The 27,450-nt window shown below is 36.1% G+C and overlaps 1 protein-coding gene across 8 annotated transcripts in view; it reads left to right on the top strand.

Annotated features, from left to right (window-relative positions):
- Window positions 1–27,450, top strand: part of ATRX (ATRX chromatin remodeler) — a 140,915-nt gene that overhangs the window by 47,851 nt on the left and 65,614 nt on the right. For all 8 annotated transcript variants that reach the window (XM_073361136.2, XM_073361133.2, XM_073361132.2 and 5 more), the window contains 6 exons: window positions 360–3,301; window positions 9,697–9,769; window positions 16,285–16,415; window positions 17,877–18,056; window positions 22,513–22,606; window positions 23,622–23,730. In XM_073361136.2, coding sequence (XP_073217237.2) covers window positions 360–3,301; window positions 9,697–9,769; window positions 16,285–16,415; window positions 17,877–18,056; window positions 22,513–22,606; window positions 23,622–23,730 — 3,529 coding nt within the window. The remainder of the gene's footprint in view (window positions 1–359; window positions 3,302–9,696; window positions 9,770–16,284; window positions 16,416–17,876; window positions 18,057–22,512; window positions 22,607–23,621; window positions 23,731–27,450) is intronic.

Genomic DNA, 27,450 nt, shown 5'->3' with positions numbered 1-27,450 from the left:
AGTTTCTTTCATGTGGCAATTTTTTACATTCTTCTGCCAGGCAAGTTCTCCTGGAGGCTAGGCAAGGGTTTTTGGAGCTGTACTTGAATATTTCTGGTTTTCTGAACTGTTAAATCAACGTTTTAATCTACTGCCTTTCAGTGTCTTTTTTGTTAATTATTGTGTTTCAGAAATGTTCTAAATTAGTAGATATCTGCTTGCCATCTTTTGAAATGAAAATTTTGCCTTTGATTAGTAACTTTTAAAATATTATAACTTTTTAAATCAAACTTTAAAAATGATCAATTAAACTTTGTCTAAACAATTAATGTAATTTGTTTTGGGGTATCATTTTTAACATTTCCCAATCATCATTTCAGATGGTGTGCTGAAGGTGGAAATTTAATTTGCTGCGACTTTTGCCATAATGCCTTCTGCAAAAAGTGCATTTTGCGCAACCTGGGTCGAAAGGAGCTGTCAGCCATAATGGATGAAAATAACCAATGGCATTGCTACATTTGCCACCCAGAACCTTTGTTGGACTTGGTCACTGCATGTGACAGTGTTTTTGAAAATTTAGAACAGTTATTGCAACAAAACAAGAAGAAGATCAGAGTTGAGAGTGAAAAAAGTAAAATATATGATCACACACTCAAATTTTCTCCAAAGAGAAATATTTCAAATTGTAATGGAGAAGAAAAGAAATTAGATGACTCATATTCTGGTTCTTTAACCTATTCCTATAAAGCACTAATGGTGCCAAAAGACATGCTTAAAAAGACAAAAAAACTGGTTGAGACCACAACTAATATGAATGCTAGTTTTGTAAGTTTTTTGAAAACGGCAGTAGAAAATTCAGAAATAAACTCTACCATACAGCTGCGTCAGCTGAAAGCTTTTAAATCTGTGTTGAGTGACATAAAAAAAGCTCATTTAGCATTAGAAGAAGGTCTGAATCAAGAGATTCAAGCTTTGGATGTTAAAATCAAAGAGAAAAATACCAAAGAGAAAAAAACAGATATTAAACTAGAAAAAAATGAGGTGAAAAGAGACGAAGGAAAGGAACGTGTAGAGTTGAAAGAGGACGCTGTAAAGTCAGTGAAAAAAGCTGTGTCAGATCAGCCTAACAATGAGCCCATGGACCAAAATGTTCCAGCAACACAACAAACAGAAAACAAGAATACTAGCAGTGAAGATAAAAAGTCTGAGACAAATGAAGAGCCTCAGTATGAACCTAATAGTACTGAGGCTTTAGACATGGATATTGTGTCTGTTCCTTCATCTGTCCCTGAAGATATTTTTGAGACTCTAGAATCGGCTATGGAAACTCAGAGTGCAGCAGATGAACAGGGCACTGGAAGTACAGCAACAGAGCTGGAGACAGTAAATGCAAATATAAAATGTACTACACCTTCAAAAGAAATTAAAGGAGGTACCAAGTTAAAAGCATCAGCTAAAGTAAGAAAAGAATTGTTTGTAAAACTGACTCCTGTTTCCCTTTCTGATTCTCCAGTTAAAGCTGAAGATCAAGACAGTAATCCAGTAAAGGGAGATCAGAATGCTGATGTAACACCCAAGGCAGAAAACTGTGATTCTGGAAAAGAAAATCATTACATTGGTAATGAACACTCACCTGAAAATGAAACTGTCCTCTTGGTAGAGGAATCTGATCTCAGGAGGTCTCCACGTGTGAAGACTACACCTCTGAGGCGTCAAACAGACATGAATCCTTTAACATCTAATTCAGAAGAGGACAGCAATGACGCATACTGTGAGAAGCGCAAGCAAAAATCATCAACCCAGTCAAGGAGAAAAAAAGATAAAAGAAATTCTTCTGACAGTACTACTGATCATCCTAAACCTAAAAAGCTTTCTAAATCAAAAAAAGCAGACATATTGGACCAAAGTTCGGATTCAGATGAGATGCCAGCAGTCCTTAAAGAAGTAGCCATGATGAGTCCTAGTTCCTCAGATATTGACAGCAATAGTGAGACATCCAATAATCAGAAGAATGGTTTAAATGATCTAACGAAACAACCAGTGAAGTATGAGAATGGAAAGCGCAAAAGAAAAAGCTCCACTTCTGGTTCAGATTTAGTTGCCAAAAAAGGCAAATCAACTAAAGGCTCCACTTCTGCAAAAAAGAAACGACAGAACCCTTCAGATTCTTCAAATTATGACTCGGAGTTAGAAAGAGAGATAAAGAGTTTGAGTAAAATAGAGTCTGCAAAAAAAGCCAAAAAGAAATACCCCAGAAAAGAAGAGAATTATGATTCTTCTGAAGATGAGCAGAATAAAAAAGGATCTACTAGTAAGAAAAAAATAAATTTGACGAAACAGCAGGTTGAATCATCTGATGATGCTGAGAAGACATCCCCAGAGAAAGAGGAGATTAGTCATTCTTCTGAAGATAAAAAAATTAGGAAGGGGCAAATAGTCAATGAAAAGAAAAGCAGAGATTTACAAGAAAGAACTTCGAAGGCGAAGCATGACGGATCGTCTGATACTGAGAAATCATCCCTGGAGAAAGAGGAGAGTTGTCATTCTTCTGATGGTAAAAAGAGAGCAGAAGCAAAAGAAAAGAAAAACAGAAATTTGAAAAAGAGAAAGGTACAGAATGATTCTTTGGACGGAACTGAGAAGCCTGCAGAGAAGGAGCAGAGTTGTGATTCTTCAGAAGACAAAACCAAGAATAAAAAAGAAACAGAAAGTAAAGAAAACAAAAAAGAAAACTTGAAAAAGAAAAATTATAAGAAAGAACACAATGGTTCTTCTTCTGATGGAGATAAATCATCCCCAGAGAAAAAGAGTTACATTTCCTCTGAAAATAAGAGTAAAAAGGAAATGGCTGTTGAGGAAAAGAGAGAGAGAAATTTGAGAGAGAGAACATCGAAGAAGTTGCAGAATGATTCCTCTTCAGATGCTGAGAAGTCCCCAAAGAAAGAGGAGAGTTCTTCTGAAGATGTTAAACGGAATAAAAAACGAATAGAAGCTAAAGAAAAGAAAAAAGTAAGCCACAAAAAGAAAACTTCCAAGAAAGAACAGAATGATTCATTGTCCTCTTCTGATGAGGAGCCTTATGAAGACGATAAAAAAAAGAGTAAAAAGAGTTCAGCTAAGGAGAATAAAAAGGGTAACTTAAAAGTGGAAAAAAGAATTTCTAAAAAACAGAAGGATGACATCACCTGTTCCTCCTCATCAGATGAGGAAGAAAATGAGGACCAGAATTCAGCAGGCGATGGAAGCAGTGATGAGCAGAAGATTAAGCCCGTGACTGAAAGCTTAATACTGTCCTCCAACACAGGATTTTGTCAGTCTTCAGGTGTGCAAAGGTCTACAATTTGATTAGCATATTAATACAGGGAGGTCGATAGTATGAGTTGGGTAGTCATATTAATTTAATAATCTAGTAGTCCAAATGCTTAAGTGAAAATATCTGTAAGTGTGACTGTGCATTCCAAAATTTAAGCCATATTTCTAAAACCTGTTTTCTAATGTGATGTGTTCAGAAGTTTTGTGATGTCACTTGCAACCAGTTACCATTTGACTTGTGCTAACCTCGGCAAACAGCCATTTAACTTAATTTACAAATCACCTTGGACTTTTTATTTAATTTTAATACGTTTTCTAAGAAGGTATTTGAGAAACTGGAGCCATAGTCTGTAATACCATTGTAGGTTGGCTTTTATGCCTATTCTTAGTTGCTTTCGTCTGTCTAATGAATACAAAACATGAATTGGGTTTAGGTAGTAGAGAACAGGAGAGCTCACATCAGATCTTCTAACTTTGGGTCATGTAATGGAGAAGAGTATCAAGCCTTGTGGTATAATGTGTCCTTTGGAGAATTAGCTATAGTTTATGCATGTGCACTTTTTATATTGGGCCAGATTATCTGTGTGTCCCATGTAATAGATTCTAGTAATTTTATTTAACTAAAATGACATCTGTTGCTAAAGTCTATCAGGCTACTATTTATTATTTGAGCAGATTTTTATGCATTTTAAAAGTGCTTCTGAGAGCATGGGGGCTAATTCTTTTTCTTGCCCAGACTTGAGAGGAGGACCCCCTTTGATCAGCATCTGATTAGTCCTTTATTCTTTAAAAAATTCAGAGCAGCACAGCTGGAACTTCTAGGTTTGGAGAACCTAAAAATAAAGAGGAAGGGTGATCTTGAGGTTAAAAGGGCACTATCAAGTTTCATTTCCAGCTGAACAATTTATATCTATGGTTGTTACTAAGATTACTCTGAGAGAGAAACTTTTTTCAGACTGTTTCCATTGACATTCTACAGTACTTTTTTTCTGTATTTGATTTCACTGCATTATAGTTGATGCACACCCTTCCCCATGGCTTGTGAGACTGAAGCTGAAACAGAAGATTCAGTAGGCACAGAGCCGGCTCCAGGCACCAGCTTTCCAAGCAGGTGCTTGGGGTGGCATTGAGAATGGGGCGGCAGTCCGTGTCCCGCTGCAGCAATTCGGCGGAGCTCCGCTGCTCTTCCGGGCGCGGCGGCAATTCGGCAGCGGCTGCTTGGGGCAGCAAAATTGGTAGAACTGCCCCTGAGTACGCAGGAGTATGCACAGAAAGGGAAAGAATGGGGACAAGAGGGCATTGTTGCTTCTGGGTCTTCCTTCTCAAAAAAGTAACAAAAACAAAAAAAATTGAAAATGTATTTCAAAGGGTACTGAATCAGAAAATGTATGTATGTATTTATTTATTTAAATTAGATAATTCAGAAAATTCAAGTAGACAGTGTTCCTGTAAAGCACAGACCTCAGGAACTCCCAAGTTCTGTTTCAAGTTCTGCCACAGACTGACTTCAGGGGAATTACTGAACCTTTGTGTTTTGTTTTTCCCTGTATGTAAAATGGAGAGAATACTTGCCAATGGTACTTTATTCATTAATGTTTGTAAATTACTTTGAGATCTTTGGATAGAAGGCACTATAAAAGAGCACAGTTTTGTTAACAATATATTGAGCTATTGTTTTTAGAGTAGTTGTTATTGATACATCTTGTTCATATATTACTATTCCAATTATAATAGGGTCAAAATCTAAAACAGTTATGCAGAAATCTTGTAAAAAAGTTGATTTTCATGTACAGTTAGAGTGGAACTGGAACATGCTAATTTACCTAACAAGCAGTGGTGTAATGGATCTGAAGATTCGGTCTTATAGGGGGTTTTGTTTTTTAAATTTTCTGCTTTAGGGAGAGATGATAACATGCTCAGTGTTAATGTAGGAGCTTCTAATCTATCTAGGATCAATGGATTAATTTAACCATTCTTAAATTAAAAATGTAAGGCTCTTTGCTGGTCTCTTTATATAAAGAATTTAGACTGTTCAGGAAGTCTGGCAACTGCAGATAGTTCAAGAGACTTGTTCTATTTATAAGATATGTTCCCTGTTTGAAGCTACTTTGATTTGGAATCAGTGCAATTAACTCTGCTCTGAATATGCAGTAAGCAGAAGATCTAACAAAGTTTTCTGTACCGCTCTCTTGTGTTCCACCTCAAGAATACCTTAGAGAAGATTTGGTATGTTATAAGAGCTATTTAACACTGAGCCATTATCCAAATTCAACAGGTCATCTTAGGGTAACCAATTCTTCGAGTATGTGTAAGTATGGATTCCAGTGTAGTTTTGCATGCATCGCATATGTGTGAGATTGGAGTCTTTGGACTAGAAATGTCTTTTGGAGCCATGTATGTGCCCTTCGTCTACTATGCTACAGTGCCGGGGAGAAAGGGTGAAGCAGCTACAGCCCATTCCTCAATTCCTCTTGCCACCCATGGCAGTGACATTGAACAACGGTGCCTGAGTTGCTACTAATTTACATTTACTGATGATTCTACCCAACAGTTCTTATCGTGCCAGTCATCTACCTAACTAGTAGGAAATCTTAGTCTCCAAAAGAGTATTTTTTTACACTGCAAAACCACTACACAATTTGACATGATATATACAGTCTTTGTTAAGTAGAGGTTCAAAAGAGAAGGTGCTTGATATATAGCTCAGTATTGTGGAGCATTAATAAAAGATTTCACTATGCCTGACTTTTGCTAGTACTATTAGTCCATTTTTCAGTGGGCTATTAAATTTACACAAGTTCATGCCATTTAATATAAAAATGTAAAGAGAATAGCATTAAAGATATAGAATGTTTTTCTTCCTTAAATGGGCCATAAACTTCAAGACACTACTCAGACAAGGATTTACTGGTGACAAATGGAAACTTAATTATCTCAATGTCTGACAGCATTTAGGAATTCAAGCTTACATATATAGTAGAGGAGTATACCACAAACCATAATGGTAATGTACAAGATAACATCATTTCTGCAGCTTCACGAAAGTGCAAGGTGAAGCATTTTATACAGTTTAAAGAGAGACTCCTCTTCCCCAAATCCTTACATAAAATTACATCAATTAATCAAATAGTGATACCCTATAAGAAAAATGATTCATCATTTTGTGAATCATATTGCATAAATGATATCAAAGAATTGTAAAGCAGTAAGTAGCAGTGTAGCATAGGGCAAGTTTGCCCAATGATATTCACCCCATTATATGCACTGGCTTGCCTTCTATTCTATTCTGCTGTAATGCAAGAAACCATTAGGCCTATATCCTGTAAGATATTAGCTGGAGCATAAGTGTGGTTAAGTAGGCCATCTCCCTTAGCACAGATCAGCGGTTACCTTTAGATTTGGGGAACTAAGAAGAGTTTGCTCACCAGTAGGAGCTAGAATGTTCCAGTAAGTGCTACTACAAGGAACATGGAAGTAATAACTGCAAATCCACAAGCAAGGGATGATGGTATGATCATGCGCTGAAATGGTAGTCACGCAGATCAATATGTTAACATATAAAATAAGTACACCTTGGTATTATACTGGTAAAAAGGCTACATGTGGGCATATGAACAGATGATGCTAAGGCCTTGTAACAGGGCAGTCACCATGTGGCCCGGGGCTGGTCTTCTCTGGGCCTCTTCCATTGCCGTCTGCTTCTTTTCTACTTGACCATTCAACTCATTGGGGGACTTGTACCATTGTACACTGCATGACGGAGACAGAGTTGGTCCTTTTGTCCCCAACTAAGGGTGTGAGCATGCAATTCTAAAGCTTACACATAGAGTGACACCACAGATTACCCTGATCCTGTATTATCTTTCTTATGTGGTTTGGATCATTTCTAGCTTTCTCCATTATTTTAATAAAGGTATCTAAGGTTTTATTTTGCCCTCAGTGTGAGTATCCTTGTTACTCACACCAAGATGCCCCACAAAATATTGAACTCCATAGTGTGAATTCTGTGTAGTCTGATTCTGGGGGGAAGAACTTAATTGCAGTCAGATCAATTGGTCATTAATCTAAACATCAACCTTAAAAAGGGTCAGGCAACAATAGGAATGAGAGAGCGTCTGAAGCTTATACCTGTGGATTAAAAAAGGGTATTGGAGGTGGGGGTGGGGGGAGAGATTGAATCATATGGAAATGGTGGATGAGGCACAAGCACATGATGGCATGAAGTTACAAGAATTGGGTACTAAGGAACTTGTCCTGCTCCCTTGGATTTCTTTACACCTTTGATTCCCATGGGAATAGAATTGGGCCTTAAGGGACTTTAAGCAGAGGAGAAAATAATTTGTGTGTGGGGTGGACTTCTAAAGGAAGAGAAGCTTCAACTATTAAAGGTGACCTACAAGTGGAATTTAAAAGTGTTAAGGAAAAGTTAGCACATGTGACTCCATTTTGGTTTGGGGCCCACCATTGTTTAAATGCGAGCACATCATACACCAGGAGGAGTGATCCTTAGATACTGAATCCCTGTGAAAATCCTCCTCCTTGTCTCCAGTCTGCCTTGACTCCCAGTATCTGGTTTTTGTCAGTCTCTAACTCCCTGTCTCTTGGCCTTGATGTGAGGCCTCCCATTCTGATAATAAAAGTTACTGATGCATGGCTTTAGGACCATGCTGTGTAATTAACATACTGGTATAGCACGAGGAATGCACCAAGCAGGGATAGGTGGTAGATAAGACAAGGGTTTGTTTATTGGCTAAGGTTTCCGATGCACGAGGGCAACATGCTTTGCTAAAAAGTATATAACCTTTGTATAATTTGTATTCAGGGTCCCCCCCGGCTAGCAGGGGGGCACCACGCTCGAGCGTAATAAACTTAGTGTCTTTTGGGAACTTTGCAGTTGTGGACTTTGTTTCTGTGCCTCAGCCTAGATTCGAACTGTGCGTGTCCTACCAGGTGTAATTCGTAGCATTTGTGTGCGTGTCCTACCAGGTGTAATTCGCAGCAGTTGTGTGCGTGTCCTACCAGGTGTAATTCGCAGCAGTTGTGTGCGTGTCCTACCAGGTGTAATTCGCAGCAGTTGTGTGCGTGTCCTACCAGGTGTAATTCGTAACAAAAGTAATCCACCAACATACTAGCAATATCTGTTGAAAGTCCCTACTAACCAAGCAGAGGGACGTATTGAACGCGAGAACTACTGACGCTTCACCCTTCTTTAGTAGGTCCCCTGATACCCAGTCCTACTGCTGATTGCTGGCTAGCTCCCATTCTATGGCAATGTTACATCAACTAGAGAACCTTGAAAGCCATATGAAGTAGCAACAAAGAATACTTACTTGACCACTTGTGGACCAGTTCCTCTTTTCATTGGCTAGACATCACTGGACAATCAGAAATTTGTTTTTAAAAAATGAATTTTCAGTGGGTAGATTGAATGTTCATAGACTATACTGGAAGTAGTTTAGCACACATTGCCGGATACTCTTGTGTCATTATAATTCCATTTGCAAATCAACTTTTAAAAGAGTTAAAAACATTTTAGGGAAAAATAGTGTGTGTGAACTAAAAAGGTAGGTGGCAGGGTCAAGATCAGAATGTATAGCTCCCTTCTCTCCTATGTAATTTTAAGGAAGGAAAAAATTTCCTCCTGCTTAAGTTGACTTCTGGTTTTAATAGATAAATTAGGTATATTAACTTCCTGCATTTGTGAAGTATGTTATATAATAAGCTGAATTTTGATATTGTTGCTCTAAGGCTAATCAGTATAGTTCTCAAAATACAAGTCTTCATACATAAATGTGCATGCTCTAAGATGGATGGATGTTGCGTGGTTTTCCTTAGTAGTACAGAGACAGGGAAGTAGATCAGCAGGAGAAACTTTTTCCTGCTGAAATATTTCTTGTGAAGACCAGGCAGCTCAGTTATGAGTAAGCAAGCTCTTGTATACTTGGAAGTTGATAGTACTGTAGCTTATTTGCTATCATCTTTTCAGTCTCTGTGAATTTGGTGATGGGAATCCAGTCGTGAAGTGGACAGGAAAATCTAAAATTTTCATTTTTAAGATACCTGAAGAGTGGAGCATTCAATTATTGTGCATTTTAAAGTAAAATCTATACAGATTATGGCTTCATTTTATATGGGTATTAAAGATTTGCTTGAAAATTACAGTAGTAGATATAGATGTTAACAAGGCTCTTGCTTCAAAGAGTTTTCTACTATTAGATATTGTATGGGGGAATACTTTGTCTGTTCAAGATTGCTTTTTTTATTTTTTTAAAGGTCGGGTTGTGATATTTAGTACCAAGTTATCTTTAAATTTGAGTGTGTGCTGCAACAGGTCACATACAATAGAAAATTGATATGTGCATTGCTGGTTTTATCCTTATGTCAAATCTCTGACTTTTTTCCCAGGGGATGAAGGAGATACTAAATCCGGGGCTGTTCCAATGGAAGAGGAGGAGGATGATGACGATCCTGAGAATAGGTATGATTCCATCCATAAGGACTTTAAAAAGATTATAACACACCCTAGGCGTGGGCGCAAACCGGCGCAACGGAACAGCAAGCAGGTTGTAAAAACCAGGACTGCCTGCCTTGTAAAGACTCGCTCACAGGCTTCCCGCAAGTTTGAACGAGAGGCCAGAAAACAGAGGCCAAAATCCAGAAATGTAAAGAAAATATTTAGAAGTGTTAACTAACACACCTTGCATAGGGTGTGTTATAAATGCATTGCAGCACTGTCTGTTTTATATTCCTATGTAAAATGTGGGTTTTGTGATAAGCTCTTCATTGAGACAAGTAAAAGCCTGCTTTGATAAATGTGAATTTCAGCTACTTACATGAATAGATTATAAAAATTGGCATCTGTGCAATATACAATGACAAAATCTTTATAGTGGATCTTGATTATTAGAGCTACATAATTTGTTTTTTTATTAAAACACCTTTTCTCATTAGAAAGATAAAGCAAAAATATGGGAACACGTTTATGGAGAAAACATTTTCATGGATATTCTGGACTGTTAATGAAATTGAGGTTTAATAAATTGATGAGTACCTGAAATCACCTACGTGATGGTTAAGGTCTTGATGCTACATGCACTCATACATAGGCTTACTTGCCATGAAGGGAACTACTCACATGCGTAGTGAAGCATGTGAATGAGTGATTTCAGGATCTGGGCCTATATATTATTCAGTTTTAAAATTTAAATTTATAAAAACTAATAGATGTAATTTTACTTTTAGGTGGTTGTTTTTTTAAACGTATGTTATATTTTACTATTACAATGTAGTCCTCAAAAAGTAGCTTGGATAGCGAATGAAATAAAATGTAAAAGTTTTTGGCTTTTGAATTAGTAACAGCATAAACAAAGTATTAATTTAAAGGGACTCTATGCTAAACACTCAATTATGAGCAGGAGTTTCTTTTTGGAAGCTATTGTAGTTAGATTAAATTTTTCCAAGAAAACTTTATACAGTATTTCTGAAACTGAATTCTTTGTCCTGTAGTAAATGTGGGACCGACTTTGTAACTTTGCAACACAACTGTTGATGGAGTCTGCTTTTCTGCTTCTGAGCCTTATTAGCATAGAATATTGTGTCTGTTCCACAAAGTAGCTGCGTTTTGTTACATAGCTGAAGTGAATTTAAAAACAGAATTTTGTTATATGGACCTCAGTTGGGTACAGAAATATTGCTGCTAATCTAGCTCTTCTGTATGTTCAGTTTTAAAATTTAAGCATTTTAATTCACTTTTTAAAAAATAACTTTTAAGGGACTGACAGCACAGGTCCATAAGCACAACATTTAAACATTGTTAACCTTACTTTTATTTAAATATACTTTAATTTCACTCTACCTTTGTTATGTTTTTAAGAATTTCTGGTTGATGATTCAGCTGATTTAAAGTAAATATTTATCATTGAAAGCTCAGCTTTTTACAGTACAAATGTTAACTGGTAGATTTGACCTGTTAGTGTGGAGGGGATTATCGTGTTTCTCAGTACAATCCCTACAGGTCTTGAACAAAATAGATTTGATCACTAAATAATATTATATTTTCTTTTAGGTTTTAAAATCAGTTTGTGTAACTTTTCAAACTGAATCATTGTTTAAATTTTTATCTAGGAAATACTCTGAATATACATTTCTGAGGTGTAGGGGGAGGTATTTGTTACCAAATACACTTTTCAACCTTCAGGAAGTAATTGATAACTGAACTCACTAATATTACATTCAACACTCATTGTACTTTGTACCGTAATCACTGGTACAAAATTGTAAAAAGATGGAAAACATTTTGAGAAGATTTAAAAAAAAAATTTTTTTCTTTACTCAACACAACTTTAGAAAAATATTTTCTGTTACTCAGACAAGCTGCCACTTTTCTACCAGACCAAAGAGGGTACCTAGTACCCAATGAAATATTTATAGTGTGGGCACTCATGGTTGCAAGTCTCTAGTTTAGAAGTTTTATTGTTTGAATACATTTGAATGTGAATGACATGAATAATTTTTTTAATAAGTCTTGAAATCATCTTTGCCAAAGTGCAATATATGAGTTGGTCACAATATGATAGGCAGTGCTGTATGCTGTCATCTTATGTTGTGTATTTGTTTATTGTTGGTCCTTCTGATCTTTTAAATGGTACTGTTAATATGTTCGCAGTAGTTTTGTTTATTAAGAGGTAAATAGTGTATTAATGCAGAATGCCTTTAAGTATTTGATGGATGCAATAAATTTTTGTAAAACATTTTTCTTGTCCAAGCATTTAATTTAATTGTAATACCTCTGAGAGATGGAAAATCAGATCGTTGAAACAAAGGCATAATACAGTCTATAGAACAAAGTATTTGGTAAATTATTAATCTGAAGGAAAATATTTTTGTGTGTGTACTAAATGTCAGTCAAACATACATATATAAAACTATAAATACAAATACAACTAAATATTAAAAATATGCTAAAGGTGAAATTTAATTAAATTTCTGATACTCTTAAAGGATGCTGCTTTCTATTAGCGCAGCCTTATGGTTTTGTCTCTTTAGCGGCTTATTTTGGACAATTTGATTATACATATAACTAATATGTGTTTATGGACACCACCTGTGAGTTGATTTAATTTAATTAAGAATGTTAACACATAGTGTTAATCATTATTTTTAGTTAAATTCTCAGCTAAATTTGTTTTACAGTGGCAACATTGTATCCTCAAGATGTTTGAAAAGCTATAAATGAGTCAGTTCTTGCCAAAGAGTTACTGCCTGTTTAGACATTAGAGGGTGTGGGGAACAGAGTCACAAAGATGTGAAATAACTTGCTAAAGATCACACAGCAAGTCTGTGGCAGAGCTGGGAATAGCATCCAGGTCTCCTCACTTGCAGCCCATTATACTATTGAGTGGATCGCATGGCCCCAGTGTTTTTTGTTTTTATTTTTATTTAAAAATTTTATAGCATTTAATTGTAATTGATGTTGGCTAAGAATCCACCTCAGTTCCCCGATCCCAGGAAAATAAATAAAAATCCCCCAGAGATTTGTTGGGGGAAACAGATTTGCACACTATCATAATCTGTATTGTCTTGGCGCTTCTACAGTTTGATGGTTAAACAAGTGCTGAAAAGAATAAAACTTTGTCAGTGTAGGTAACTGTTGATCTTCAGTCTTAATTACTTTCTAAAAATTTGGAAGTTGAACTTGAAGTTGGAGTAGATTTTTACTTTGAGGTCAGATATAATTTAACTTAATAAAACTGATTTCAAGAGCTAAACATCCAGTTTCACATGGTGATGTGAATACTGTTATGCCAAATATTTATCAGAAGCATTTATAGGGTTTGATCTGTTCAGCACTGTCTTTTCGGTATTGTTTACCAATTTCATTATATATAATCCTTTGATTACACCAAAAGTGGAAAAATAGTCCTAATTTTTAAACATGCTTTACATTTTCAGACTAGAGCACCACTTCAGTGGAACATACTAGAGAAAATCTAGTTTTCGAGGACCATAATCTGTATCTTATTGCTACTAAATAAATAGTTGCATCCCCTGTTGATGAGCAGGGTTTGAACTTGCTTTCACTAGCTGAAAAATTAGTGTTTTTAATGTCTTGTGGAACATAAAAGTATTTATTAATCTGCCAATTTCAGAAATGCTTATTAATTAGTATTATTTAATTAAAATTATTCAGCTTGAGGAAGTTCAGATGATGATGGTACTGTGGACAGTGACCTGGGTATCCTTAGGAGCAGGCTGGAATAGAGAAGAAATAGTATTCTATGTGTGCATACTCAAGTTTGTACTTGTGAAGAAATTCTGCTGAATGTATTCTTTAGATTTCTCTCAGCAAACATTATTCTGTAAATGTGAAAAAACCCTTCCTTTTAAGAGTCAAAATCCACTTTATTTAAATAAATATATAAATATATGTATATTTTAAAAGATGATTTGCAATGCAGGTAAGAATTTGTTATCCAATTTCAAGTTTTATTAACTCTTTTAGCACTATTGAGGATAATGTGAAATCATTTAGGTGCACTAGTACAGGGCAGTATGTTGAGACTTGTGAACTTAATTTTAAGTTTTGCAATGTTTTTTTCATCAGTACCTTATTCCTTTCCTGGTGTTGAGTGTGTTTCTTATGTAAAAGCTAGCAAACCTACTGGTGATGTCCACATGACCTAGATTATACTTTGTTAAAATAACTTATATATGAAAGTTACAAAATAATTAAAAATAAGGAAATAGTTCCCCTTTTTGGGAATCCAAACCATTGTATTCTGAAGAAAATTACAACTGATCTGGGCAAATAAGTACAGTATTCAAAAAAACTACAAAAGGGGAAGATTTAATTTTCAAATACACGTAACTATTTATTCCTCCGGTCAGATATTATACACATTCATTAATATTTAAAATTTACTCTTCTCTTATTTCTCCTACACGGACTGATACAAAGCTAATTGAAATGAATGGGACTTTGTCCATATGAACTTCAATAAATGTTGGGTCAGGTCCACAAAATGAAGTCTGTTGATATAAGTAATTAAAAGCAACTTTTTAGGTAAACTTATTTTAAAAAAATAGCTTTATATCATGACTCATCTAGTTATATATGGGTCAGATAATTCTTTAATGTCTTAATATTTCCGCTGTGGATGCTGCAGGTCAGTGTGACTTAGTGCACCAACCATAAACATCTTCATGCTCTTGGATAATTTTTAATTCCCCCCCCCCTTTCTTTTCTTTTAAATAATAACGGTTGAACATATGCCTGTCTTGAATTCTTATTTGAAATCATATTAAAGTGTATTAAAAGATGGAAAATATTGTATGATTGAAGTGTAATTGCAAAAACCGTGGGGAAAATAAAATAGTGGTCTTGGAAAATTTGGCATTGTTTTGGGGGCACAAATTAATTCCTGGAAAATATAAATAGAATAAAATATATTTTATAGTTCAATGTGACTACTAATTACTTGAATTGTGTAACATAAAAAGCAAGACATTAGGGTCAGTTATTTCTGTGCCAGTTCCGAATGAAGAATAGAACTGTTCAAATTCCTGGCTTTTGAACTGGGTTTCTGATGAGGTATAGATACTTCCCTTTCCTGAATTACTTACTTACTTATTTACTTACATATATACAATAAAATGCTTTTCATCATTACTGCTAAAATGATTGGATCTGATCGAGAAAATACATGAAATCTTGCAGTTAACATTGCAGACAGGAGAAATATATTCAAAATATTATTATTTTTATTCCTCAGTTCCATAGGACCTGATCCCCTATGAGGGACAATTCTTTTTTTCCCCCTTGAAGTAAAGTATCAGATTAAGTCCACAATTTTCTTGTCCATTTGTACATCACTTTTCCCTGTATGTATTTTCATACTTGATTTTCCTTTGTTGAAAGATTCTGTAAATAATGCGTTTTTCGTAGTCTAAATTATTGTATTTTAACTGAAAATATTTTTGGGTTGGAATGGGAGGCTATGAGAAGTTGATCAACCTTTTTTTTGTTCCACAGGAAGTGGGATAATAGTCTGACTCTGCAAGTTTATATAGACCCGTAACTTTTGACAAATCACTGTTTTCTTCATCTGTGGGTCACTGTGCATAAGAGGGTTGCTGGCAGATGTTTGAGGGGATGTGAGACTGCTCTCATCCTTTTTCTCTGGTCTTCTACTGATGTAGATTTTTCCAGCCATTTGCAAGCACATCTTCTTGAGAAACCATGTGTGCCCTATAAAACACTGTACTTATTCCTGCTGCATCTCCTTTGAAGTACAAGGGCACAGACATAAAGGATTGTAACATATACCTCAGGAACAGCTGTCAGGAGCAAAATGTGGAGTTATAGTATAAAAAATTGTTTTAGTGCATATCCTTTATCTTCAGAATTTAAGGTGTTCAGTGCATACTGCCTTTACCACGAATTAAATTCATAGAGGAGAGTGTCCAGAGATTGACTGTTGGTTTAATACTGTTTTTTGTCTCTAATCATTTAGAGACTTGTCCCAAAACACTTAGTGTTCCTGAGGCCATTAGAACGAAAATAAATAAATAAATAAATAAATTAAAAAAAATAATAAAAAAATTCAGTTTAATATTGCATCACAGTTTATTAGAAAAGATGAGTGACATGGAAGATGGGACAGGTGGGAAGGAATGAAATGGGCCCAAGTTATTAAATGTTGCTTTAAAAAAAACACATTTCAGCAAAATCTGCAGTAAACATGGTTTAAAATTGGAAAGTGCTTATTTGGGAGCACTGCAAAGAACTTTTTCCAAAGCAGATTACCATGTTGAACATATGAAATGTCAGTTAGAATATCCTCTCATTACCACCATGATTGCTCTCCATTCCTAATTCTTTCTGAGCTCACAACCCTGTTACTGAAGTGCTGAATTATATAAGATTACATTTGTCATTCATTGATCTATTGTGTAAGCGATGGAATACATAGTATTTTTTGTTTTACTTCAAAGAATTGCCAAGAAAATGCTTTTAGAAGAAATCAAAGCCAATCTTTCCTCTGATGAGGATGCATCTTCAGATGAAGAATCAGATGAAGGAAAAAAGAAGACGGGAAAGAAAAATGAAAACGCAGAAGATGATGGTGAGCACCAAAATGTGGCAGGAAAAAAGTGGTGCTTTAGAATCTGTCATAATTTCAGAAGTCGTTCGGGGAAAGATAACAGCAAAATCAATAAACAATCCCCAAACAACATCATGCATTTTTTTATATCAACTGCCAAACTGAACTCAGTCAGTATGGTTCTGTGGGTTTCTCTGTTTGACTTCTGTAAAAGTGTACTTTTACTTTATGATCATATCGTTATAACCAATTTAGAATCGAGTATGTGCTAAGCAATATTTGATTAATAAAAGACAATAAGACATACAAGTATTATTCCTGGGGGAGTTTTGCACCAGAAAGTTAAAAATTCTGTTTACAACATTTTAAAATTCTGCATATTTTATTTGTCAAAATAATGCAAGATAATCACGCTGGTTTCAATTATTTTGGTAATTTATTTAAACTACAATACAATGGATGGAGAATGGGAGTGGGGAGCAGTGGAGAAAATCCCTAAACCCCCTTGCCTAATAGTAATGTAACTAGGTTTGACCTTTTGTTGTCTAATAACTAGAAATAAATATATGCAGCCATATGCTCAGTGTTATATCATAGGCAACTGAAGAGCAAGTGAGGGCTGTGGAATCAAACTCACAATTTATGTTGGCTACTGACCGTGTCCAGATAGGTCAGTAGCAAACAGTTCATGGAGTACATTTTGATAGGAAATTTTTTCAGTCCAAAAACTTAGTTCAGTTCTAATCACTAAAGCACCATAAGCTCTTTATAAGGCCATACGGTCCTTTACACCACTCTGGCAATGTGTAAAGGAGCCTTAAAACTTTTATACTCCTGGGGGAATTCACAAAGACAATGGGAACAATTCACTAAGCAGGCCGGCTGCTGCATTCTGCTCTGCTTTAGGGGACGGAGCCTGCCCCACGCCTACCTCCTCAGAAACATCCCAATGGCCTGTCCCTCCATGCTGAGCATGCCGCAATAGCAAGTGAGAGGGACAGTGTGTCTGTCTGTCTCTCTTTCTCTCACAGGCATGAACGCCAAGCACCCCCCCACCCCCCGTGATTGATGTCTTTACTGGCTGCTCCAGGAGCCCAAACTGACTTGCCTGCGCTGCCGGGGAGGGGCGTGTGACCACTCTTGTAGCTTCCCTTTGCTTCCCCATGAGAATTCATTTTTCCGCAGGGAAACAAAGAAATCTGTCTGGGATATGAATTCTGTGCATGCTCAGTGATGTAAAATTCCTCCAGGAGTAAAGTATGTGAGATATGTATGACGAAAACAAAATTGCTTCTGTTGATAATCCATATGATAACTGTAAGATCAAACCATTTCCATTGCAAAGATAAAGTGGGGGGGGGAGTGCATATGTGCATTTGTTCGATCACATCTTCCTGGAAATACTTAATAGATGAAATGCAACTTAAATGAGCAAATAGCTACCTGTATGAGTTCTGTGCTGATTTTTCTTCTCTCTGACAGAGGAGAATGAAAAAGAAGATAATTCTGAATCAGATTCAGATGATGAAGAGTCTAAGAAGCCTAGATATAGACACAGACTGCTGAGACACAAGCTAAGTATGAGTGATGGAGAATCTGAAGAAGAAAAAAAGGGAAAATCTAAAGACGCAAAAGAAGGCAAACGCAGAAATAGAAGGAAAGGTACAAAATTTAAATGTTTGTGTGGCAGAATGTATTTGTTATTGGATGAAATATGTTCAGTTATGTGGCGTAATGGAGATTTCCAGTGAACAAAAGATTTCCCGGAATTCCAAATTGTCTTCCTCACACCTCCTCTCACTCTTTCACACCTATAGTTTCTTGTTTTGCAGTTGAGATTGAGGAAGTTAGTGCCATCAACTCTCTACAGGCAAATAAGGGAAAACAGTGTTGTTGTCACTGAATTTTTGTCAATAAGGTTCTTTGTTTGTGTGTGTTTGTTTTCAAAATACTCTAATTATAATCTTTAATCATGGGACAGTGAACTCCCCATGAAATTATTTGGTAAGTTTTTGATGAAATAATAATTAAAAAAACCTAACTATCATTGAAACTATTTGAAATATTTATTTACAAGGGCAAAAGCTAGCAAATTCAAAGATAATGATGTTAACTCAAACACATTTTCTTAAAGTCCATTTAAACTAAATCAGTATATCTAAAACTAGAACAATTTGGAAAGAACTCAGATTTTGAACTAGGAATTTTAAAATATATTTTTTACACATCTCCTCCTGTGCTGTCATCCCAGACTGTTGTCTGTTTTTGTTCATTTACTAGGTTTATTATAACACAGTGATTATTCCAGGATAGTTTACTCTTATTTAATCCCCTTCTCTTTATTTAATCTCCCTCCCTCTCTTCTCCCCACCCTCTAAAAAATTGGGTTAATCTGGTTGAGTCATGAAATTTTAATACCAAGTCAAATAGGTATAATTCAGGAAAACCCAATTTTTCCTCCTCCTTCCTCCTGCAACTGCTATCTCTTCCTCACACTATACATAGGCCCTTGTGTCACCAGAAATTTCCTTCATCCTAGAGAGTTAAACTCTATATCCCTCCAAGTTCTTCTAAAGTGGTTCACAATGGGACGGCAGATGGAACTCTTAAATGAAAACTTTATTTCTCATTTTTCTTGTCTTAAGAAGCTAAGAATGCAGCTCTTCTAGCTTTTTCTGGGTTGAGGAGCAAAGGAATGACTGTTAGTGCAGATTTCTTACATCTAATAACCATGGGACCAACTGGGACCAACACTGCTATAGCAACACTGCAGACTCCAGTAACCATGGCATTTCAGAGTGTAAATGGTTTATTTACATTGGAAGCAAAATTATCCCTATTGCACAATTTGAAAGTATAGTTATATTTTTAGTGTTGCAGTAATGCCAGGATACCATACATGTGTAGTCTTCCATGTACCTAAGGATAAATTATCCTGTATTGTATTATATTTACAGTGTTCCCCCATAAAAGTCTCATTTTTGCATCTTCTGTGATATTGTTGTAACTTTTACAATATTTTAGCAAATAAAATGCCAGACCAAGGCATGGCCGGACCAATCTCCAGAACCCTTTAGTCATAAGTCTCCTCAATTACCTCAACCCTGACCTGGAGCAGTAAAATTTCTTTCACTTCAAATAGCTCAGTGACTTGGTCCTCCATTGTTATACCTCTCCAAGTACATAAAACAAAAACCTAACTCCCAGTTACTTATATTCTGTTATTTACTGAGTAGCATTTTATTTACTTATTGCAACATATACCATTTAGTAAGAAACTCGTATAGCTTTCCAGTGTATTCAAAATTAATCTTAAATGCTAAATAGGACTGAATAGCATACTATATTTTTAGCTGCTTATAAATGTCAGACTTTTAAAAAATCATGAGTCAGGCCCCCCAAAATTATGAACTATAGATACTGGCCTCTTTTTGAGTCTTCATGACTTAAACATAATGAACTCATGATAAAATCATTAAAGATGGCAATCTGGTATAAAGAGGTAGCACACTTTGCATGAGATGGGAGAAATGAAATGAACTCTCAGCACAAAGGATTTAGATTTGCCTTTTTTTTGTAGAAGTTGCTGATCCAGACAATGCTCGTTGGCATTGGCAGTGCTATTATCCGAAAACACTGACATCCATAAAAAGGAGATAACAAACTATCCCTTGCAGTGAAAGTTTAGTGTGACTGAGTAAAGCAACTGTATTCTAACTTAGTCTTTGCGTCAGCATATTAAATCCACACACTTCACCAAAAATCACAGTATCTCTGGGTTGAGCACTTGTTTTCATATAAAATACTCAGATTTGTGTATATTTTAAAACTTGGTTATGTATATCAACTTTTAATGGTGGTATGGTTGACTGTTTATAACTCCTTTCAGATAGAAAAGTCTTAATTTATTTTCTACACCACTAACTTGATTTTTGTAGTACTTACTTTAATATGAATTGGATAAATACTATATTCCACTTCATATGCACGAAGCATGATTACAATGGCTATAAATAAGGAACTGTACAGTGCTTGAAGAAAACACTACTATCAGTCCTTGGAAGCAGTGCAGGATGGCTCTGTAGATCCTCTGTGCCTGCTCTTCTAGCTCTCGAGTAACAGCTGTGACCTCTGAATGCACCCTGAATCTGCATTGTCATTGTCAGGGTTGGGGGACCTTGAATGCCTTCAACATCCCTGGGAGTATTTACTTGTTTTGAATAAGTATCTATTTACGTACACCTCATTTCAACTACCCCGTCTCCCATTTTAATAGGAAAAACTGTTCAACTTTCTATCCGTTGCAAATATATATTAAATCCTTTTTCAACAGTTAGCTTATATCCAATAAATTCTTTGGTCTGATGTGTGAAAAGTCAATCCAAATTGGTCTGAAACTTTAAAGCAATGAGGTCCAACTCTTGGGTAGTGAATAAATTTAATGAAATATGGAAATCTTATTTGGGACATAGCTGAAGGCCATCTGTAAAGCTTTTTATTTTGGTGGTGGGGAAAAGGGAGAAATGTGAAACTATCCTCATGTTTGTAATTCTCAAGAAATGTTCCATTGAATGGGCAGTGTCGGGCAAAAAATTCATACACTTTTTTTTTATACAACAGTTTATTATCTATGTTACTAACAGTGTAGACTGTTCATATTTTAATCTAGTTTAGGGGTTGTCTATATGGTGGAGTAATGCATGGTACAGGGGTGTGGTTTCTAAAGTGAACTAATGTTTTGCACATTAATTGGTCTGTGTAGATCCTCATGGTGCTCATTAAAAGTGTCCTACTGCACTTTAACCTATCCCAAGCACAGTGTTATAAAACACTAGGGAATTTTTAGTGCACACCAGCAGAATCTACATGGACCAATAAAAGCACAGCACATTTAGTGTGCTTTAGAAAACATACCTCTGTAGTGTGAATTGCTGCTTCCTGTAACCAAAGCCTTGCTTTTCATCAAGTGTGATTCTCATCAGTTGGTTTTCACTTTTTTGTTTTCATGTACTGGACCAATGGTCTCCAATCTTTTTACTCGCAAGATCACTTTTTGAATTTAAGGGCAACCCAGGATCTACCCCGCCCCTTCCCTGAGGGCCCTGCCACTTCCCCAAAGTCCCGCCCCACTCACTCTATCCCCCCTCTCTCTTTTGCTCTCTCTCCCCCACCTTCACTCACTTTCACTGGGCTGGGGTAAGGGGTTGGGGTTCAGGAGGGGGCTCCAGGCTGAGCCTGGGGTAGAAGGTTGGGGTGCAGGAGGGGGCTCAGGGCTGGGGCAGAGTGTTGAGGTGTGTGTGGGGGTGCTGGCTCTAGGAATGGGGTCAGGGCTGGGCTGCAGGAGGGGGTATGGGGTGCTTTCTCAGAGAGAGGGGTCAGGGCTGGGGCAGGGGGCTGGGGTACAGGAGGGGGTGTGGGCTCTAGGAAGGAGTTTGGGTGCAGGCCAATGGGAGCTGTGGGGGTGGTGCTTGCAGGCAGGAGCAGCACGCAGAAAAAGATCTCTATCCCTTCTCTCTCCTCCCCCCCATCCCCCCCAATCCCCACCCGTGTGGGGGCATGCTGGCTGCTTATGGGAGTGGCATGGGGTCAGGGCAGGCAGGGAGCCTACCTTAGCAGCAGCTCTGGTGCACCGCCTGAGAGCGCGTTCGACTGGAAGAGTTTCCAGGATCAACCAGTCGATTGCGTTAGACTGGTTGGTCACCACTGTACTAGACCAATAAGGGAAAATCAAATCCAAACAAAACTGTTTAGTGAATTAAAAAGAATCATAAAATATTACTGTTAATATTAGGGTTTCTAACAAAACATATTACTTACAATATACCTTTAAAAGACCTCTTTATTACCTTTTGAGTTATTTTTAAAAAAATTTGCATTGGATTTTTAATATGCAGCAGTTCAAAGCCATATATGTTTCAATTGAAACAACTATTGTTGCATTACCTTACTGAGATATTTTATTACCTGCACATGAGGGCATTTATTGACCAAGAATTTACAAGTCCTACAAGCAGCAGAAATTAATTTCAAACAAATTACTTTTGTATTATTAGTAAAGTTATATTGATATTACTTTAGGTTACAACAGAGGTAGATATGTTTTTTTTTATTCTTAAAGTGAGCAGTGATGATTCAGATGACTCAGAATTTCATGAATCTGGAGTTAGTGAAGAAGTCAGTGAATCTGAAGATGAGCAACGTCCTAGAACAAGGTATAAATAAACTTTAGTTCTAGTCATCTCAGGTGAACTTTTTAAAAACTGATTATTGGGAAGGTACAATCCTGTCACATGTCATGTCTGAAATGTTTAGATGTGTTCTAAGAACCTGATCCAAAGACTGCCATTGACTTCAATGGTTTTTAGATCAGACACTAAATTTTAGTTAAAAGAAAAGGAGTACTTGTGACGCCTTAGAGACTAACAAATTTATTTGAGCATAAGCTTTCGTGAGCTACAGCTCACTTCATCTGAGTTGAAACAAATTTTAGTTGTTTGTTACAGAATTTCGGTATCTGCAATTTCATTTATTTCAAAAGCCTGGAAGTTGAGTTGAGTGTGAGAGTTCGAACTTCCTCGTTTATGTCTCAGTATAATTAGGAGAGTTGGGATACGAGAAGATGAGACCATTAAAAACACGTGGTATTTTTCTAACACGTTTGCTGCAGTCAAGGAACAATGGCTTCTAATTAAGGATTGAGTTTTAGTGAGGTTATGGGAAGTTGTCTAGGATGTAATCTTCTTGTTTGTGTAGTGTGAAAGAGACAGGTGGAAAATAAACCACTAATATTGATACTATTTTGCTATGGAAGTGATGTGTGTACAAACCAGTTACAATATAGGTGTCACAATACTCAATGCAAAACTACGATGTGGCATTTTCCTTTACCCCTTTAGAAATTATAGGACCCTCTTGGTAAACTGTGCAATCTACTCCATTATTGCCTGATAAAGTCAATAATTCATCATTATTGCATATCTGAAGATAGTAAAGGGGTCCACATTACAGAAGAACATATTGTTTTGCATTTCTGTTAAGGAATAAACCGTTAATCTAGAGAATTGATATAATAGTGATGCTCCTCTTGTAAGAGGAAGTTAGTCTATAGGGTGAAAAGAGAGAAATACACCATTGTATTGAGTAGTAGAGTATTTTATAAGAGGAAAACAAACATTTGATCCATCAGTGTTCTCCTGTTTATCAATGAAATTTTTTCCCATTTCTCAGATCTGCTAAGAAAGCTGAGGCAGAAGAAAATCAGCGGAGTTACAAGCAGAAAAAGAAAAGACGACGCATAAAGGTTCAGGAGGATTCTTCTAGTGAAAACAATAATAAGGTACCATATAGCAATGCCTTATGTTCTGACTAAATTGTTGAAACCGATGATAACTAAGATTTTGTCACAGACGTTTTTATGAAAAGTCACGGACAGGTCACGGGCAATAAAGAAGAATTCACAGGAGCCTGTGACCTGTCTGGGACTTTTCCTAAAAATATCCACGACAAAATGGGGAGCTCAGTTTAGGGGTCCCTACACCACCCACAGTGGCTAGGCAGCTGCAGGGGACCACTCGGAGCTCCGGGTGCCCCCACCCCCACAGTAGCCCACAGCTCCCAGCCACCACGGGCTGAAGTCACTGGTGTCGCTGGAAGTCATGGATTCTGTGACTTCCGTGACCTTCACGGAAAAAATTGTAACCTTAATGATAACTAGAGTTTGCTTTTGCAAAGTGCAATTAGGGAGTCTTCATTTTCTGTATGTCTTGTAACATTTTAAAATTTTTAACTCACACATTCTCTTTATTATAATTACATTTTTACATTAAACTGTTAGTAGGTGATTGAGTCTGCCAAACCAGATTAAACTTCAAATGCAGATGACTGTATACCTAAGCTTCTGAAGTCTTTCAAGAGTCTTTATTTTTGGCACTTGTCTCATGAGGCGGAACTTCAGTCCAAACCTAAATTACAGTGAAAAAAGTTTGGTCTAAATGATCCTACTTGCTGATGGCATTTTTTTATACACTACAAACTAATCCATAAAGCCCAGTACTCTGGCAGCCTTCAAATTCGTACTTGAGATTCTCTTCTTCTGTGACACTTCCAATATATAGCTAGTTGATAATAGGTACCTAATAGAATTACTGATATTAATAATAATCATTTCTCTATCAATTCAGTACTTTATTCATTCTTTCTTTATTAAAAAATACTTAAAACCTGTTAATTTTACATGCAGCTTGTTTTTATAATCATATTTTCTTGTCAGTGTCACTCACATCCTCTGTCCCCCATCCCTCTAATATTTCCATTGTTGCATCTTGTTTTAAACTAAATTGTAATCCATTGGGGTTAGAGGTGGTCTCCTAGGTGTTTGTATAATCCCAGTGCATTGGGACACCAGTCCTGATTTGGGTGACCTTCTGGATGCTATTCTAATATAAACTTCACTTCTTGATTCTTTTTCCTGTTTACATGGGGTCGGAAGTGCCCACCATTCTTCGCCACGCCTTCTGGTCCATGACAGTTGTTTGTAGGTCTTCGCATTCCAGTCCCTTTCTCTTCAGACTTCCTCCCACGTTTTCTTTGCTGGTCATTCTTTTCCCATTTCCATTCTTATCGCATGTCCAGACAACCTCAAATAGAATGTTATTCTAATACTAACAATACGTAATATAAACCTCTATACTCTTGATTTTTTTTGTTTTATTTCTACCCTTTAGTCGGAGACCCTGTGCTGGAATGGTAGGGATATGGATTATTAAGAAATCAATTTGAGGAGCAGTGGCAGACTTCTGTGGGGAGAAGCTGTCTGCAGTAGGCCAGATTCTAGACAATGGTTTTGATCTTTTAAATGTTGAACAGTACATATATTTTGCATTTTAGACAAAATTCGAAAACACACCTTCGGTAACAGTTGAACACCTTTCATTATATCTCACAATAGGTGCAATTATAGTGTCTGACTCTGAACAGCGTGGAGAAAAAATGTAAAGCAGATGATTTAAAATGTCTTACTTTTTTTGGAATGTCCTCTTTCTGAATGCACAGATAATATATTTCTGTATATGACTACCTATAGAATAATATGTACATTTTGTTTAATCAGTGGACATTTTCTGAAAGATACAAGCATGCAGTAATAGTAAATATTCAAGATTAAAAAGGGAAACCACCAAATACGTTTGTCTCGTATATGCAGAAAGATCCTCAGTTTATTCAAGTGGAAAGAAAAAATAAAAAAAAACTATTAATTTCTTCCAGGTGCAATAGTGTAAAATAAAATAAGTACTAAGCAGATTGTTGAGTTTAGTATCTTTATTTAATTCACGGAAACAGAGAATTAATTAGCACACAAGTTATAATTGCCAGCTATTTTAGAGGTCATCAAAATCTTAGGTAATAGAAGGGAAAAGGAATTATTCTGATGAATAGTTTGTATAGCTGTCTAAGGGATAGATATAGGCTGTTTAAACCATCAAAACCACCTCAAAGAGAGTCCTGGCTGTTTTTAGTAAAGCTGTTCTCCATAATTGTTGTATCAAGAAAATGTTTTGTTTGGTCAAAAACTTAAATACATTTATTATTTGAAGTTTTGTCCCTTAATTTAACAGAGTATAACACACAGTAACTCTGATGGTATTTTTTTAAAATGTGGGAATTGACAGTAACGCCCTTATGTAGTGTTGTTTAGACTAGTTAGTAGGTATTTCACAACTTTAAATAAACCCCTTACAACTTTCTTTCACTTTGGAAATAATGAAACTTGTGTGAATTAGTGTCTGAAGAGAATAGTTCAGCTGGCATATTTTCTACTTCAGGATCCAGATATTTTTAGTTTATATCCATAATGGAGATTTAAAAGGGTCTGTCAATTGGATTATTATTTCAGATTTCAGTTAAAACTTGTCTCAATATATTGTTTGTGAGGGGAAAAATCCAATGTTTTTGTTACATTTCTATTTTTCAGAATATTTCCCAAGGATTCACATTTAGAGCTCAAAGAAACATTGTTTTCCTACAGTGAACAGTCCAGTTTGCAGCCATTACAGTGAAGGAGTGAGAGAGTTCTTCCCAATTTTTGATTTCGCCTGCAGATTTCCAACCTGCTGATCTATAGAGATCACTTTTCAATCAGAATAATCCTTTTTTTCTCTAACTGCTTTACAGAATACTCAGATTTTAAACATATGGATTATACAGTGGAAGAATTCGTTTTCTTTCATTGTCCTTAGACTTTCTAATGGTTGATTTTTTTCTGTTTTAGAAATAGCTGCTTAGCCCAGTGAATGAAGGACATTTCAGATATCAGACTTTATTTTAAAATCAGGTGTTCCTATTGATAAACTATTTGAGTTAGGACATACTTGATTTCTCTTTAGATTTGATTTATATTCTTTCAAGCCATAAAACAGACCAAATAGGAAAATATACAAACAGTAAAAAAAATACTTTAAGTAAAAAAAGCCAAAACAGAACTCTGTTACATAACTATTTTTTCTTAAATAAGAAAACTGTTGACTAGACTAGATAAAATTTCCATTCATAGAAACTAAAACCAGCTGCATTTTGGAGTTATGTGAAGACACACAGCTATTACTTTTAAGTAAAGTGGAATTTCTTAACCAAACTCAGAAGATTCATTATCCACCTGACCAGTGGCAATAGCTGGAGCGAGGAGTCAACCAGGTCTTGTAGGATTTCTCTGGTTATACCATATTGAATAGCAGTAATGGGGAGGATATTACTAGAAGCTTCCCTTTGTGTTGTCACAACTGAAATTACTGGTGGTAGAAGTGGATTTAGGTCCAGGTATGGGTATGTCTAGTTGAAGAGGGAAAGAGTGCTTTTTTCATTTTTAGCAATATGATTTGAAAACACCCCTTAATATCTTTGTGTAGGCATAATTTAAAATAATTTAACCTGTGTTTTTTAAATGTGTTAAACTGTCAACACAAGTTGGTAAAAGATCTTTCAAATTATGCTGGATAATTCAATTTGAAAACTCCTTTTCCTGTTTAGGTAAGAACTGTGTCACAAAGTTCGATCATTTATT

The sequence above is a fragment of the Lepidochelys kempii genome, chromosome 9, assembly GCF_965140285.1.
Source record: "Lepidochelys kempii isolate rLepKem1 chromosome 9, rLepKem1.hap1, whole genome shotgun sequence".
NCBI lineage: Eukaryota > Metazoa > Chordata > Testudines > Cheloniidae > Lepidochelys > Lepidochelys kempii.
The sequence above is the reverse complement of the archived record's forward strand: the minus strand, read 5'-3'. Positions and strand labels throughout refer to the sequence as shown.